Source organism: Lontra canadensis, unplaced genomic scaffold (assembly GCF_010015895.1).
Source record: "Lontra canadensis isolate GAN:19392208 unplaced genomic scaffold, GSC_riverotter_1.0 scaffold17, whole genome shotgun sequence".
NCBI classification, from domain to species: Eukaryota; Metazoa; Chordata; class Mammalia; order Carnivora; family Mustelidae; genus Lontra; species Lontra canadensis.
In genome coordinates this window covers 1,392,939-1,406,428 of record NW_022631011.1, presented here as the reverse complement: position 1 = coordinate 1,406,428, position 13,490 = coordinate 1,392,939, and the positions used below count along the sequence as shown (strand labels likewise).

The window sequence follows — 13,490 nt, the reverse complement described above, 5'->3', positions numbered from 1 at the left end:
GGCAGGAGGGAAGGTGGAAACATCATTCCAAAGAAAGAAAGGTAGAACTCTGCCAGGGGTCCCGCACAGCATACAGTACCAGGATCAGGAAAGTGGGCATGCTTCGTGGAGTACAAGAAATTTTGGTCTTTATGAAATAGGACCACACATCTCTAAGGACAGCAGGGCAAAAGATGGTATTAAAGGGAACTAGACTAAATAAGGAAAGGTATCAAAACCAAAAGGCAGCAAATCCATCAAGTTCTCACCATCCTGCGAGTCCTTTAACCAACTCCTGGGAATTTATCGTAAGAAATGATTCTAGATGTATATAAAGATAAGCTACAAGGATGTATGTCACTGCACTCTTTATGGTATGAGGAATGCTGAGAAAAGGGATGTTCAACAAAAGAGGGTCAGTTTCATAAGTCATGGTATATCTGTGCACTGAAATACTAGAGCACTCATTAAAAAACTACATTGTAAAGACTTTCATGTCATTCTATTGAAATAACATGGGGATATCTGCAAGCTCTATTTCCAAGTGGAAACAAAGCAGCTGTAAAACACTGTTAATGATGATGACATTTTATAAACAAAGATATATGTATATAGATTCACAGAAAAATAGCTGGAGGGTATGCACCAAGATATGCAGACTGGTTATCTCTGGGTGGTAAAATCGTGATGGTTTAAGTTTATCTCATTTTTTGTTTATTTTTATTTCCTAACTTTTTACAGTGAATATGCATCACTTTTTTAAGAAGAAAAAAATAATAGGAACATTCAGAATTAAAATGCACATTGACAGGAGAAAGGAATGGACCTGAGAGTTTGGAAGAACCAGTCAATGAGGGGGTGGGGGAAGACAATGGGTTCTCACAGGATGCAAAGCACAGAGGAGGGAAGGAGTCAAAGGGAAGCAGAGAGCTTTACAAAGCAGAGAACTGAGATCCTATAAATGGCTAAGGTGCTCCCAAAGAAGAGGCCAGAACAGATGCTATCCAGGCAAGAATCTGGTATAGAATAGGAGATCTCTTTTCTGAACTATAAATAAATAAATAAATTATAAATAAATATCCTTTGCATCAAAGTAAAGCCTAATCATGTCCCTGAGAAATTAAAAACAAAAACAAAAGGAAGGAAGGAAAGAAGGGAGGGAGGGAGGAAGGGAAAGCGGACGGGGTTATAAATGAACTACCATAGTCCCCCTCTTCTAGATTTCTTATTATAAATATAAAGGAAGAAAATTCTGCAAGCATTCTGGCTGAAAAAAATAAATAAATAAAACAGACAATCCTGAAAGAAACAAAAATCCCCTTGGCTTCAATATCAAATTTCAGAAGGCAATGGAATGAGATTTACAACATCTTAAAGGGAAAAAAGAAAAGGAAAAAAACATGTTCTCACTCTGCCAAGCTGCCCTTTCCTTTGAGCATGAAGACAACAAAGGGGCGTGTTCTGGCGTGCAAATCTGCCACCTCGTTTGTGAAGTCTCTGAGGAGAGCATGTCGGGTGAGTGGGCCCATGTGACCAAGAAGGAGCCCGACGGCAATGGGGAGGGGGCGGGGGCAAAATCTCATCAAGGCCACACTCAGGCCTGGGGTGCACCTTGCAGCTCGTGCACTAGCCCTGGGTCTTCACCCAGACTGTCTTCCTTCCCAGGATGGAGGGACGGGGCTTTGAGGTATCTGCTCTGGCGCCACCCCCCCACCCCGCCCCTGCCTCCTCTCCCTTCTCCTCCCTGAAGACCCAACTCTGCCTATTCACAGGCTACTTAGGGTTCTGGACTCCTGCCCCATTTCTTCTCCAATCCAAACAGCATTTAGCCCCCTGGAACCCCGTTCAGCACCAGGCTGGCTGCTCTTAGGGCCAGGCAAGCCCCCTTCTTCCCAAAGGAACCTTGGCACCCCTCACTTCACCAACTCATGCCCCAAGCCAGGCCAAGAGCCGGGGTGGTACCCTCGGGAACTATCCAGCCTAGTTAGGAGGAGCGTGGCAGACATGCGAGGATGCTCACTCAACCCTTTCCCAAGCACCTTCTTCTTAGCCTACTTCTACTACAAAGAATGGAAAGCCAGCCACTTGTCCTACTTTCTGCTGTAGCTAGAGCGGCCACACGACTCATTTCTGGCCCATGAAATCTAGGCAGAAAGCCCAAGGAGGGCACTGTGTCTCTCAAAATAAAGCAAGTCTTGCCAGAAAAAAAGAAAAAGGTTTTCTCTTTTGGTTTTTCCCTTTTTTTTCCTGTCTGGAACAAAGATAAGATGGCTAGAGGTCCAGCAGCCATCGTGTGATCATGAGGCAACAAGGTGCGGGGAGTGGTTCGGGGATGAAAGCCACAGTGCCCAGGATAGTGACACAGCAAGAGAGCAGGGGCCTAAAAGCAGCTGCACCAGCCCCAAGCTGACCCCATCTGGATTTTGTGTGAGATGAGAAAAAGAAGCCCCAGTTATGTAGCGCTGCTCTTCAATTGATAATTGTAGCCAAACACTGCTGACATAAGAAGGTAATGAAGTTAAACAATAACAAAACCCTAGCTATGAGGCAGCCTCATTCTCTGTAGTCAAATTGTTATAAATCTGAGTGGTTTCTGTTTTAAGCAGTAAGATATTTCTCAAAATATTTTTCAAATATATATTCTACAATAACATTTCCCTATCATTCTGCAATGCTCTGAAATATACTGATAGCCTCATGAAAGGGAATATATGCAAAGGGCTGGTAGCCCGTATCTTCTGAGTCCCCACTGTAGTCCTCAGTAGCCCTATGCAGTACAATGACTCTTTCTCTCTCTAATCTGCTGTAGGTTTAAAATTGCAGCCAAGAGTTTGCTAGAAGTGATTATAATGAGCACTAGGCTGAGAGGGAGTCTGAGGGGTCTTGCCTTCAAAATCAGGGCAAGGCAAGAGAGAGCCATGGGCATGAGCTCTCCCCACAAACTTTGAACCGTATATGTGTTAGCTTCTCAGATGTCTTTTGGTTTTCTTCTGGATTCACACCTTTCTCTTGGGTTGGTAAGATTAGGAGGCACCAAAATGCAGATGTGGCAGGGCAATAGCCCAAGATAAGTCACAAGAAAACTTAGGGTCCGATGAATGCCCTAAGCAGGCAGGGTTACAAACATTCATGGGAGGGAGAGGTTCTGGTGGGCCGGAGTCAGGGAGAACTTGAGTCTTGAAGGGCGATTAGGCCCTAGCTACTATGGGATGGGAGCCCCAGGCTTTCGGAGAAGGTGGTAACATGCACAGGGTCTGGGAGGCTGGGAGTCAGGCAGCATGGCTGGCCAGCAGGCTTAGGCAGAAGAGTGGAGACAGACCAAGAGAGGGAGGTTAGGGCTGAAATAGGCCCCCTAAAGAGCCAGAATTCCCCCTCCCAGGCAACAGGGAAAACAGACAGGCCACTGAACCTACCTTGGACAGGAACCAACCTGCAGACCCACCCTTGTTGTTGTGGCCAACATTGATCTTCATCAGCTGCCCAAGATCTGGAGCATCTAGCATGAACTTGTCTTCAGCCCCCCTTTCAAAGTTGTCCTTTTCATTTTCCAGCCGACGCTCCCCTGTAAACACACACATAAGAAACTTACAAAGGAGACCAGAGGAAGAGGAAAAACCCACTTCTAAGCTTAATCATCTGCCCACTGGAGGGTGGTCTCAAAAGCCAACATGGTGGGAGGTGGTGGGAGGGTGGGACAGGGGTATGTAGGTACTTTTGTACTTCCACTCCATTTTGCTCTGAACCCAAAATTACTCAAACGATAATGTTAAATTTCTCTTTTGAAGATTTTATTTATTTATTTGACAGAGAGAGAGATCACAAGTAGGCAGAGAGGCAGGTGGAGAGAGAAGAGGGGGGAAGCAGGATCTCTGCTGAGCAGAGAGCCCGATGTGGGGCTCTATCTCAGGACCCTGAGATCATGACCTGAGCTGAAGGCAGAGGCTTTAACCCACTGAGCCACCCAGGCACCCCTGTTAAATTTTTTTAAGAAGTCAACACAGAGAGCTTTATCCTGAGATCTCCAGACTCTGTAAATCCTTCCAACCTCCAGTCAAGGCAGAAACTTGCCCTGTACGTGGCTTGTGCCTAGGTCCATAACTGGGTTTCTGCTTTCTGTTTTAGCCTGGAGTTCCCATCCTGGTGAACCCAGGTATATCTCCATCCTGAGAGCTGAGGTCCTGTCTGGCTTGTACCAGCCTCTTGTCTTTGAACTGGGAGCACAGCTGTGGGAGTTGGTCCAGGCTGTGCTGGACCCCTGACTGCCAAGAGACCCCCTTAGGCCTGTCTTCTTTTCTGGAAACCAGTGATGACAGCTACCATCAGACACGTTAGTTCCACAAAGATTATTTTTTTCTTTTCTATTTGTCACCACAATCCAAGAGGGGTATTGTTAATTCCATCTTGTGGATGAAGAAAAAGGCTTAGAGAAGCTGGATAACACACCAGAAGTCACACAGGTGATCATGGATCATTAAGATCCATTCTAACCTGTTCTTCCTACTTTGCAGTTTTCCAGTATTATGTCCCCAAGTTTGCAAGCCATATTAACACCTATAGCCCACATAAGCCCCATGTAAGCATCAAGCTGGTGCCATCCATTTCCTTCCTTCCTTCCTTTCTTCCTTTCTAAGATTTTATTAATTTATTTGACAGAGAAATAGAGAGCACAAGTAGGGGAGCAGCAGGCAAAGGGAGAGGGAGAAGCAGGCTCTCCGCCAAGCAGGGAACCTGATGTGGGCCTCAAAGCCAGGATCCTGGGATCACGACCTGAGCCGAAGGCAGATACTTAACTGACTGAGCCACCTAGGTGCCCCTGCTTTCTTTTCTAAAATTTAATTTCTTTACATCTTTCTACATTTTGAACTGCAACAATTCAAACACATAGAAAAGTAGTATAAGACACCCATACACCCACCACCAGATTTCAAAGGCAGAACAGGTGCTAACACTCTGCCTAATTGGCTTAGACCTTAATTTTTTTTAATTTTTAAAATTTTTAAAATATTTTATTTATTCATTTGACAGACAGAGATCACAATTAGGCAGAGAGGCAGGCAGAGAGAGGGGGGGAAGCAGGCTTCCTGCCAAGCAGAGAGCCCGATGTGGGGCTCGATCCCAGGACCCTGCGACCATGACCTGAGCCGAAGGCAGAGGCTTAACCCACTGAGCCACCCGGGCACTGCAGACCTTTCTCTTCTTTAAAGAAGAGATGACAGGTAGGTCTAAAGTCTCAGCAGGCACCCACACTCTCTTACTCCCTCCTGTGAATAAACACCATCACCTGTATCGTCTCCATGGATTTTGGTTTGCACGTGCTATCTTCATACAAAAAATACTTCTTTGCATGTTTTAGAATTTACAAGAAAAACACCTCAGCGCACATCTCTGTCTCAGGGTCCTCATCCACACACTGGGGATGCAAATGGCCCCACTGTCTAGGGTCCTCTGGGAGGATGAGCTGAATGGGTCTCCACGATGCGGCTGCCCATGCAGGTGCTGTGTTCATGATGGAGTTGCTACCATTTCCCCCCTCACCATTACATCATGGTCCCTGTCATGCTGCATGCAACTGACTTTCCTGTCAGCTAATACTAGGCTTTTCAGGTCACCCTGTTGATGCTAGCAACTTGAGTTCATTTGTGTAACTGCTGTGTGATAGTCATCGAACAGAGACAGCCCTGTCATGTTTCCTGGGAGTCGGGCAGCCTCGTTGAGGTTGTGCCTAGTTTTTTTTTGCCACTGTGAACAGCACTAACATGGGCTCTTCCATATCTGCATTCTGCTGCCCATCTGTGACATGTGCTCTGAGTAGATACAAAGAGTTGCTGGGTCCTGGGTGTGCTCCCCTCTGGTGTGTTAGGTATTACTGTAAAATTGCCCTCCAAGATGGGAGCTCCACAGTGATTGCCACCAGCAGTGATGAGGCTCCCATCCCCCACATCATCCTTAAGATATATATTTGAAAATTTTATTTCAGTATGTATACAATGGTATTTCATTGTGATCTTAATTTATATTCTCTTGATTATTTGGAGAGATTAAATATGTACATTGCTGAGAGAGATCTAAACAACCCATATATGTTGGTCACTAAGAACATGCTCTTCTGTAGTTTTTTCTGTTCATATACTTTACTATGTTTTTTATCATCTCTCCTCTGCCTATGGTGTCTTTCATCATACAGGCATTTTTTTAGTTTTAGTGGACTTTATCAATATTTTCCTTTGTTATTTGTACTTTTAGTGAATTGTTCAAGAAACTCCATCTTAAGTTCAAATTCAAAAGACACTCTTAAAGTTTCTTCTAAAAATCTCAAGAGTGTTGCTTTTCCACATTTAAGTCTTCAGCCCATCTGGAAGTTATTTTTGTGTATGGTAAAAGGTAAAAAGATCTAATTTTATCTTTCCTCATATGGTAAAGCAATTGTTTGCACACGGATATTTGAATAGTTCATCCTTCCTTTCTGATTTATAACACTGCCTTTATGTGTGTTTCTAAACTCTGTTCTGTTTCACTGATTTTTCTTTGTTTCTCCTTCTATCAGTACCACACTGTTTTAGTTTTTAGAGATCTGTGGTAGCTCTAAATTTCTATTTATCCAGCAGGGTAAATATTCCCACTTATTAATATTATTTTCATTATTCAAAATAGTCTTCACAATAGTTAGCCCTTTATGGATGGGAATTTTATTAGCAGCTTAAGCTGCAGGCTATTGCCTTTCAGAAATGTGACTGAAATTGAATTGCATTTATAGGATAATCTGAGAAAAATGAGTTCTTAATGAATTTGGGATTCCATAATGTATTTCTCCATTTAAATATTCTTGGATATCCTCAAATTTCCAGAAAGCTCTTGTGTTGGAGTTTTTCTTAGGCACCTTGTAATTGATATTGTGAATCACGTATTTTTAAATTAAATGTTTGCTTGTTGTTTTTATTAAAATTTGTAAATTAATCTTGAATCCATAACCTTTACTAAACCTTCTTTCCCACTGGTTCTAATGATTCGTAAATCCTCCTGGATTTTTTAGATGATTATTATTTTTTATGAAAATTAAAGTTTGTTTCTAAATGGTGTGAGAGGTTGGAGTTTCTTCTAATTTTATTGACTGTGATCAAGGAATGTGAATGTTGAGTCTATCTTACTAACTAATTTCAGTTTGTTGATTTGCTCTGTGGTTTTAGTACGCAATCATTATATGCTTGAGAAGAACATGTATCCTCTACCAGCTGGACGCAGGAATCTGCATCGTTCCAGTAGATTGGGCTTATAAACTGTGTAGTAAAAATCTTCTACACCAAAACTATATTTTTACTCATGTGATTTATCAATTATTGAGAGTGGTTTATTAAAATCTTCCACTGTAATTATGTACTTGTCAAGTTTCTTCAAGAGTTTTGTTTCTTTTTGCTTCTGGTGTTTTGGGAACATGTTGTAAAATTTATACCCCTTCAGAATGATTACATCTCCCAGGTTAATTGTACCTTTCATCATTGTCTGATATATTTTATTTCTTTTTTTTAAAAATATTTTATTTATTTATTCGACAGGCAGAGATCACAAATAGGCCGAGAGGCAGGCAGAGAGAGAGGAAAGGAAGCAGGCTCCCTGCTGGGCAGAGAGCCCGATGTGGGGCTCGATCCCAGGACCCTGGGATCATGACCTGAGCCGAAGGCAGAGGCTTTAACCCACTGAGCCACCCAGGTGCCCCGATATATTTTATTTCTAACAAAATATTTTTGCCTTAAAGCTTAATTTTATAGATAACAATACAGCTATGCCACCTTCTTCTGTGTTGTTGATATGCTCCTGATATATTTCATTGTATTCTATTTATTTTCAGCCCTTCTGCATCCCATGTTTAAGCTGGATTTTATTTCTTTTCATTTACTATAAGAATACCTATCCTTTAACTGATGAGTTTAGTTTATTTCTATTTATTTTGACTATCTGTACATTTATTTTATTTTTTATTATTAGCCATGCTTTTCCTTGTTTCCTGCCTTCTAGTGGATCGATTGAGGTTTTATTCCCTTTTATTCCCTCTACTGGTTTAGAAGTTATAAGTTTCTTATTGGGGGGAGGGTTACTTTTACAATTTTAAAATGCACACTTAACTTACTAAAGTCTGAAGTTCATCAATACCTCTAGTCCCCTATCACTTGGGGATGAGCTGTGACCAAGAACCTAATTATGTTTTAACTTTCATTATCTACCTTCCTTCTCAAAGATTATTGTGTTCTAGCAGTTCAGGTCCACATTTTCTCATGCCCTGGTGATAATCATTATTAGTACTATTTACTAATACTTGCTTAAATTTGTTACATCAATATCAATATTTTTACTCTATTTCTTTCTTGCTTCCCCTTTCTTGTGGGTATGATTTCCTTTTTCTTAAAAATATATTCTTCAGTGGCTGTTTAAGTATAGATCTATGAGTGGTAAACACTATTTCTTTTTGCTTGTATGGCAATTCACTAATTCTGTCCTCACTCTGGAATTACTGAAAGCCTAGCTGGACACAGGATTCTAGACTGATATATATTCTTGCTCAGAACATTAAAGTGATCATTCCATGAATTTATCACCTTGTATAGTTAGCTGAGAGGAATTTGCTATCAATCTAATTGGTTTTGTAGAAGATAATCTGTCAAATCTGGTTACCTTTTTTTGTTGTTGTTGAAGATTTTATTTATTTGACAGAGATAGAGAGGTCACAAATAGAGAGGCAGGCGGAGAGGGAGGACGGGAAGCTGGCTCCCCGATGAGCAGAGAGCCCAATGCAGGACTCGATCCCAGGACCCTGAGATAATGACCTGAGCTGAAGACAGAGGCTTAGCCCACTGAGCCACTCAGGTGCCCAAATCTGGTTACCTTTAAGATCTTTCTCTTTGCCTTTGGTTTCACCACAATGTATCTAAATGTGGATTTGTTTTCTTTTACCCTGCTCAGTGACTCCTTCTGTTACTTTAATTTGAAAATTCATACCTTTGCTCAAATTTGAAGAAGTTTCAGCCATTATCTTTTCAAATATTTCCTTTCACCTATTCTGTTCTTTATTGGAATTCCTGCTCAGCATCTGTCAGAACTTTTTCTGTCCTCCATGAATCATGACCTCTCAGTTGTATTTTCCAACTCTTCATGTCTCTTCTCCGAGTATTTTGCTCATATTTATTTTATAGTTCATAAGTCTCTATTCAGTGGTTTCTAATTGTGATGTTCAACACATGCATTAAATGTTTATATTTAGTAACTATATTTTCATGTCCTATATTTTTTCTATGCTTTTCATGGTGTCTTCTTGTTTCCTTCAATTGTTTTGTTCATGTATGTAGTCCATTTAAACATGTTTAAACTATAACTTTTCTCAGATTACTCTAGTACCTGAAATTCTCGAGCATTTAACATTATTGACTCTTGTGTCCACTGATGTTTAGTCATGGGGGATTATGTCCTTGAGTATTTTGTAGTTTTGGAAAGTGAACTCATCTCTAGTACCTTATCTTTGGGAATCTCATGTGATCTTGCAAATGCTTCTGAAAGCACCAAGGGTATTACTGATGTGGAACCAACTTTCTGAGCCTGGGGGAGGAAGGGTCCCCAAATCATACTTGCAATGTAAAATCGACATTAAGTCCACTCAAGTGTAAGCAGAATGTATCAATTTCTCAACAACTCTGTTTTTTTTAATCTAGAGCCCTTGCAGAGATATGGTTATTGTACTGATGAGCAAACATTTCCTGGCCTGTTTTTTCACTGAAGATGTTCCTGTGAACCTTCAGGACTCCTGGCTTTACCTGTGGTTCTAATTTTGCCTATCTTGCTTCATGCAGGACACAATCTTATTTTCTGGCCCCAGATGGGTAAGAAAATCTATCCTGTAGATTGTTGAACATGAAAGTGCCCTCCTTCTAAGAGGCACCGATTCATACCTAATACTCTGGTTTGGAGTTCCCTCTTCATTTCTGGCACCTGAAGATTTCTCTTTTTCTTCTTAAGTTCAGCAATGCATTTTGAATTCTTTAATATATCACATCCAAAATTCAGATCTCAGTAGCTTTTCTGACTCCTACATTATTTCAGTAATTTGGAGGAAGCAGGAGAGAACCACCTGCCTCAGTTCTATTGGCCTGAATGTCCTCCCAACACCTGTGGCCATGCTTGTGTCCTTAGTTCTTGGTTCACTTACGAAGACAAGTCTAATTATCTATCCCTGGCCCCGTTCTACTCTGCACCAAACCACTGCACTGAATCAGGTCATGCCCAGCCACGTTCAAAATATAACACAAGATGGCCATGGAGCTTAGGGAGATAAAGTGAGAATGAGTTCCTTGCTGATGTAAAGCTTGGATCTGTTCATCATCTAGGATGAAGGACAAGTTTAAATAGAGCCCAAACCCAACACCATATTCTGAAAACACATCACAGACGGCCATGGACAACCACAAAGAAAATTGCAGCTCAAGAGAGGAGACTGGAGCTGCCTTCCTCTGCCAGGCATGGGGGGAAGAGCCCACCTAAGAAGCAGAACTGGGCATAGCTTGGGAAGAAAGGATTTCAAATCCATTACCTGTGTCTCCATACTCTCCAAAGATATTGATGAAGACATCAGCATCAGTCCCTGCACCAATGACATCACCAGTGTACACCTTGACTTCATACTTGTTACCTGGAAATGAGGACAGAGAAAGCCTCAGCTTCTTAGGATCCTGAAGAGAGAAGAGCAAAGGCCCCAAGGTAGCTACTGCACCACCTACCCATCCCTCCAACAGAGCCTGAAGTGTCACCATTGCTCTCAAGAACACAGCAAGAAATGAGCTGCTTGACATTGGTTCCAAATTGTCATTGCCAGGATATATGTGTGTCAAATTAGTGCACCGTACACCTTAAACTTAGACAATGTTACATGTCAGTTATATCTCAATAAAGCTGAAGATTAAAGTCAAATGGTCATTGCTAAATGGTGTACACAGCATACATCAGGTGGACGGAACTTCTGTTTTCATCTACTAACATGCTGCCTTGGGACGCATGAATCAGTCCCAATCCAGATGCCTCACTGAACCAGACCACCAGCTGATCTCCCCTGGATATCAAACGGCTTCTTACTGGGCCCACTGCCCATCTACTCTGCCCTCTCCAATCTGTTACCACACTTCATCACCGTGTAAAAATGCATTGGGGAAAATACATTCTGCGAATGAAAATCGAATTTATATGTAAATTGTCAGGGCCATAACCAACTCAAAGACTAGAGGCACCAAGAGTACCAGCAAATGCATGCCTAGTGGTTACCTCACTTAAAGATCTATATGGTTTCCCGTATCTTTCCCCCATTCATAGAACCCCATGCACTGTAACCCCCAAATGCCTCAGCCCCGGCCATGGCCTTGTGAGGGGGATGGGCTCAATGTAAACTAGACAAAAGGCTGAGCTCGGCCTAGGTCTCCCCAACTGGAGCCTGCCTTAGAGTGGGGAGCAAAGGACAGGGGTTGCTGTGCTGTACAGGAAGGAAAACTCCTCTAGACTCTCTTTGGGTGCTAACCATTCTAAGGGCTGAGGCGATTTTCCCATCCCTTTCCCCTTCCTTCAGTGACTTTTTATTTTTTATGTAGTACAATTTTGTTCAGATTTCTTATGCGCAGTATGTGAAGTTCATAAGAATTAGAGTTGTTCCATTAACTCTAAAAGATATCTGTACCCCCATGTTTAATGCAGCATTATTTACAACAGCCAAGACAAGGGAAAAAAATATTTACAATAGCCAAGTCAAGGGAAAAAAACCTAAGTGTCCATCAATGGAAGGAGAGATAAAGAAAGACAGACAATCACGCACATACAAGAATATTATTCAGCCTTGGGGCGCCTGGGTGGCTCAGTGGGTTAAAGCCTCTGCCTTCGGCTCAGGTCATGATCCCAGGGTCCTGGGATCGAGCCCCGCATTGGGCTCTCTGCTCAGCGGGGAGCCTGCTTCCTCCCTTCTCTCTCTCTGCCTGCCTCTCTGCCTACTTGTGATCTGTCTGTCAAGTAAATAAAAAAAAAAAAAGAATATTATTCAGCCATGAAAAAGAAGGGAATCTCGACATTTGTAATAACATGAATGGACCTTGAGGGTATTATGCTAACTAAAATAAGCCAGTCACAGAAAGACAAATACGGAATGATTCCACGGATAATGTGGAATCCGAAAAAACAAACAACAAGAAAAAAACAAAAATACCCCTAAAAATCCTCTAAACAAAGGCAAACAACCCCAAAGCCATAGCTATGGACAACAGATTGGTGGTTGCCAAAATTGGGGCATAGGAGGTATATGAAATGGGCTAAGGGGATCGAAAGGTACAAACTTCCAGTTGTAAGATAAATAAATCATGATCTGTAATATACAACATGGCAACTATAGTTAATAGTATTGTGTTGCCTATCTGAAAGGTGCTGAGAGAGTAGATCTTAAAAGTTCTTATCACAAGGAAAAAATGTATAATTATATGTGGTGATGGATGTTAACCAGACTTTTTGCAATGCTCATTTCTCAATATATACACAGAGCAAATCATTATTTTGTATACCTGAAACTAATATAATGTTTTATGTCAATTATACCTCAATAAAAATAAATTTGAACTGTTTTAATTGAGGCCCAGAGTTCCAGGCCCTCTGCCCATCCACCTCCTCCCTAGGGCCTTCCTTGATGTCCTAGCCCCCATGGGCTTTCTCCTCTGCATTCCTGGGCTCTGCCATATTGTCTGTGTCAATGATTTCCAAGTTCACCATCTATCGTCTTATGTGGATTGCTGTTTCCTACAGGTGTGGCCTCCAAGTTCTTGAAGAACTTAAAAAAGGTCTGGGCAGGACCTCCTTCTCATGCATAGCCCCCTCCCCCCCTACCCAAACAGCCCCTATCCTAGTGCTGGGCAATACTAGAATCTCACCAAGTATGTGGATAGCAACTTGATTAGCATTTCCTAAAGCTCAAAATCCCAGGGAAGTAACTCAGGACAAAGGAGTGAGGTGGGGGAGATAATGAGAAAACTTCATTTCCCCCAGTCCCTATCTTGAATACTGCCCAGGAGCTGCCATCTAGAGATGATGACACGATGTAGAGTTTTGCAAGGCACACAGAGAGACACCCCCACTTAGACACAGCCTGGAAGGCTAATCTTTAAACTCCTGAGAACCTGAGCCAGGAGGTAGCAATTCTGTCCTCAAACGTCACTCGGTGAGCTCCAAAACAAGAGAGGGAAGACCCTCCATTTGTTGTCCCCAACCAGTGATGCCAGGATGAGGTGGGGGCCCAGGGAGGACCTAAAGGCCACTGCTGAGCATCATGTAGTCAGAGACGGCGACGGGACTCCAGAAAGAACTGGGCGCAGCGCAGCAGGAGGAAAGGATGAGGGGGCCTGGGGAGCCCTTGGGGGAGGAGCAGCAGACATTCTGCATCATTCCAGAAAGCAGAATTGGACTTAGCACTTGAATTATAAAGAAGGATATTTTAGCTCACCTAAAGAAAC

The 13,490-nt window shown here is 42.2% G+C and overlaps 1 protein-coding gene across 1 annotated transcript in view; it reads right to left on the bottom strand.

The window, feature by feature from the left end:
- The window catches only part of LOXHD1 (lipoxygenase homology domains 1), a 150,038-nt gene that overhangs the window by 103,604 nt on the left and 32,944 nt on the right, over nt 1–13,490 (bottom strand). Inside the window, exons 5-6 of the mRNA XM_032859476.1 lie at nt 10,550–10,648; nt 3,393–3,541 (exon numbers count right to left, since the gene is read on the bottom strand). Of these exons, the coding sequence (XP_032715367.1) occupies nt 3,393–3,541; nt 10,550–10,648 (248 nt within the window). The remainder of the gene's footprint in view (nt 1–3,392; nt 3,542–10,549; nt 10,649–13,490) is intronic.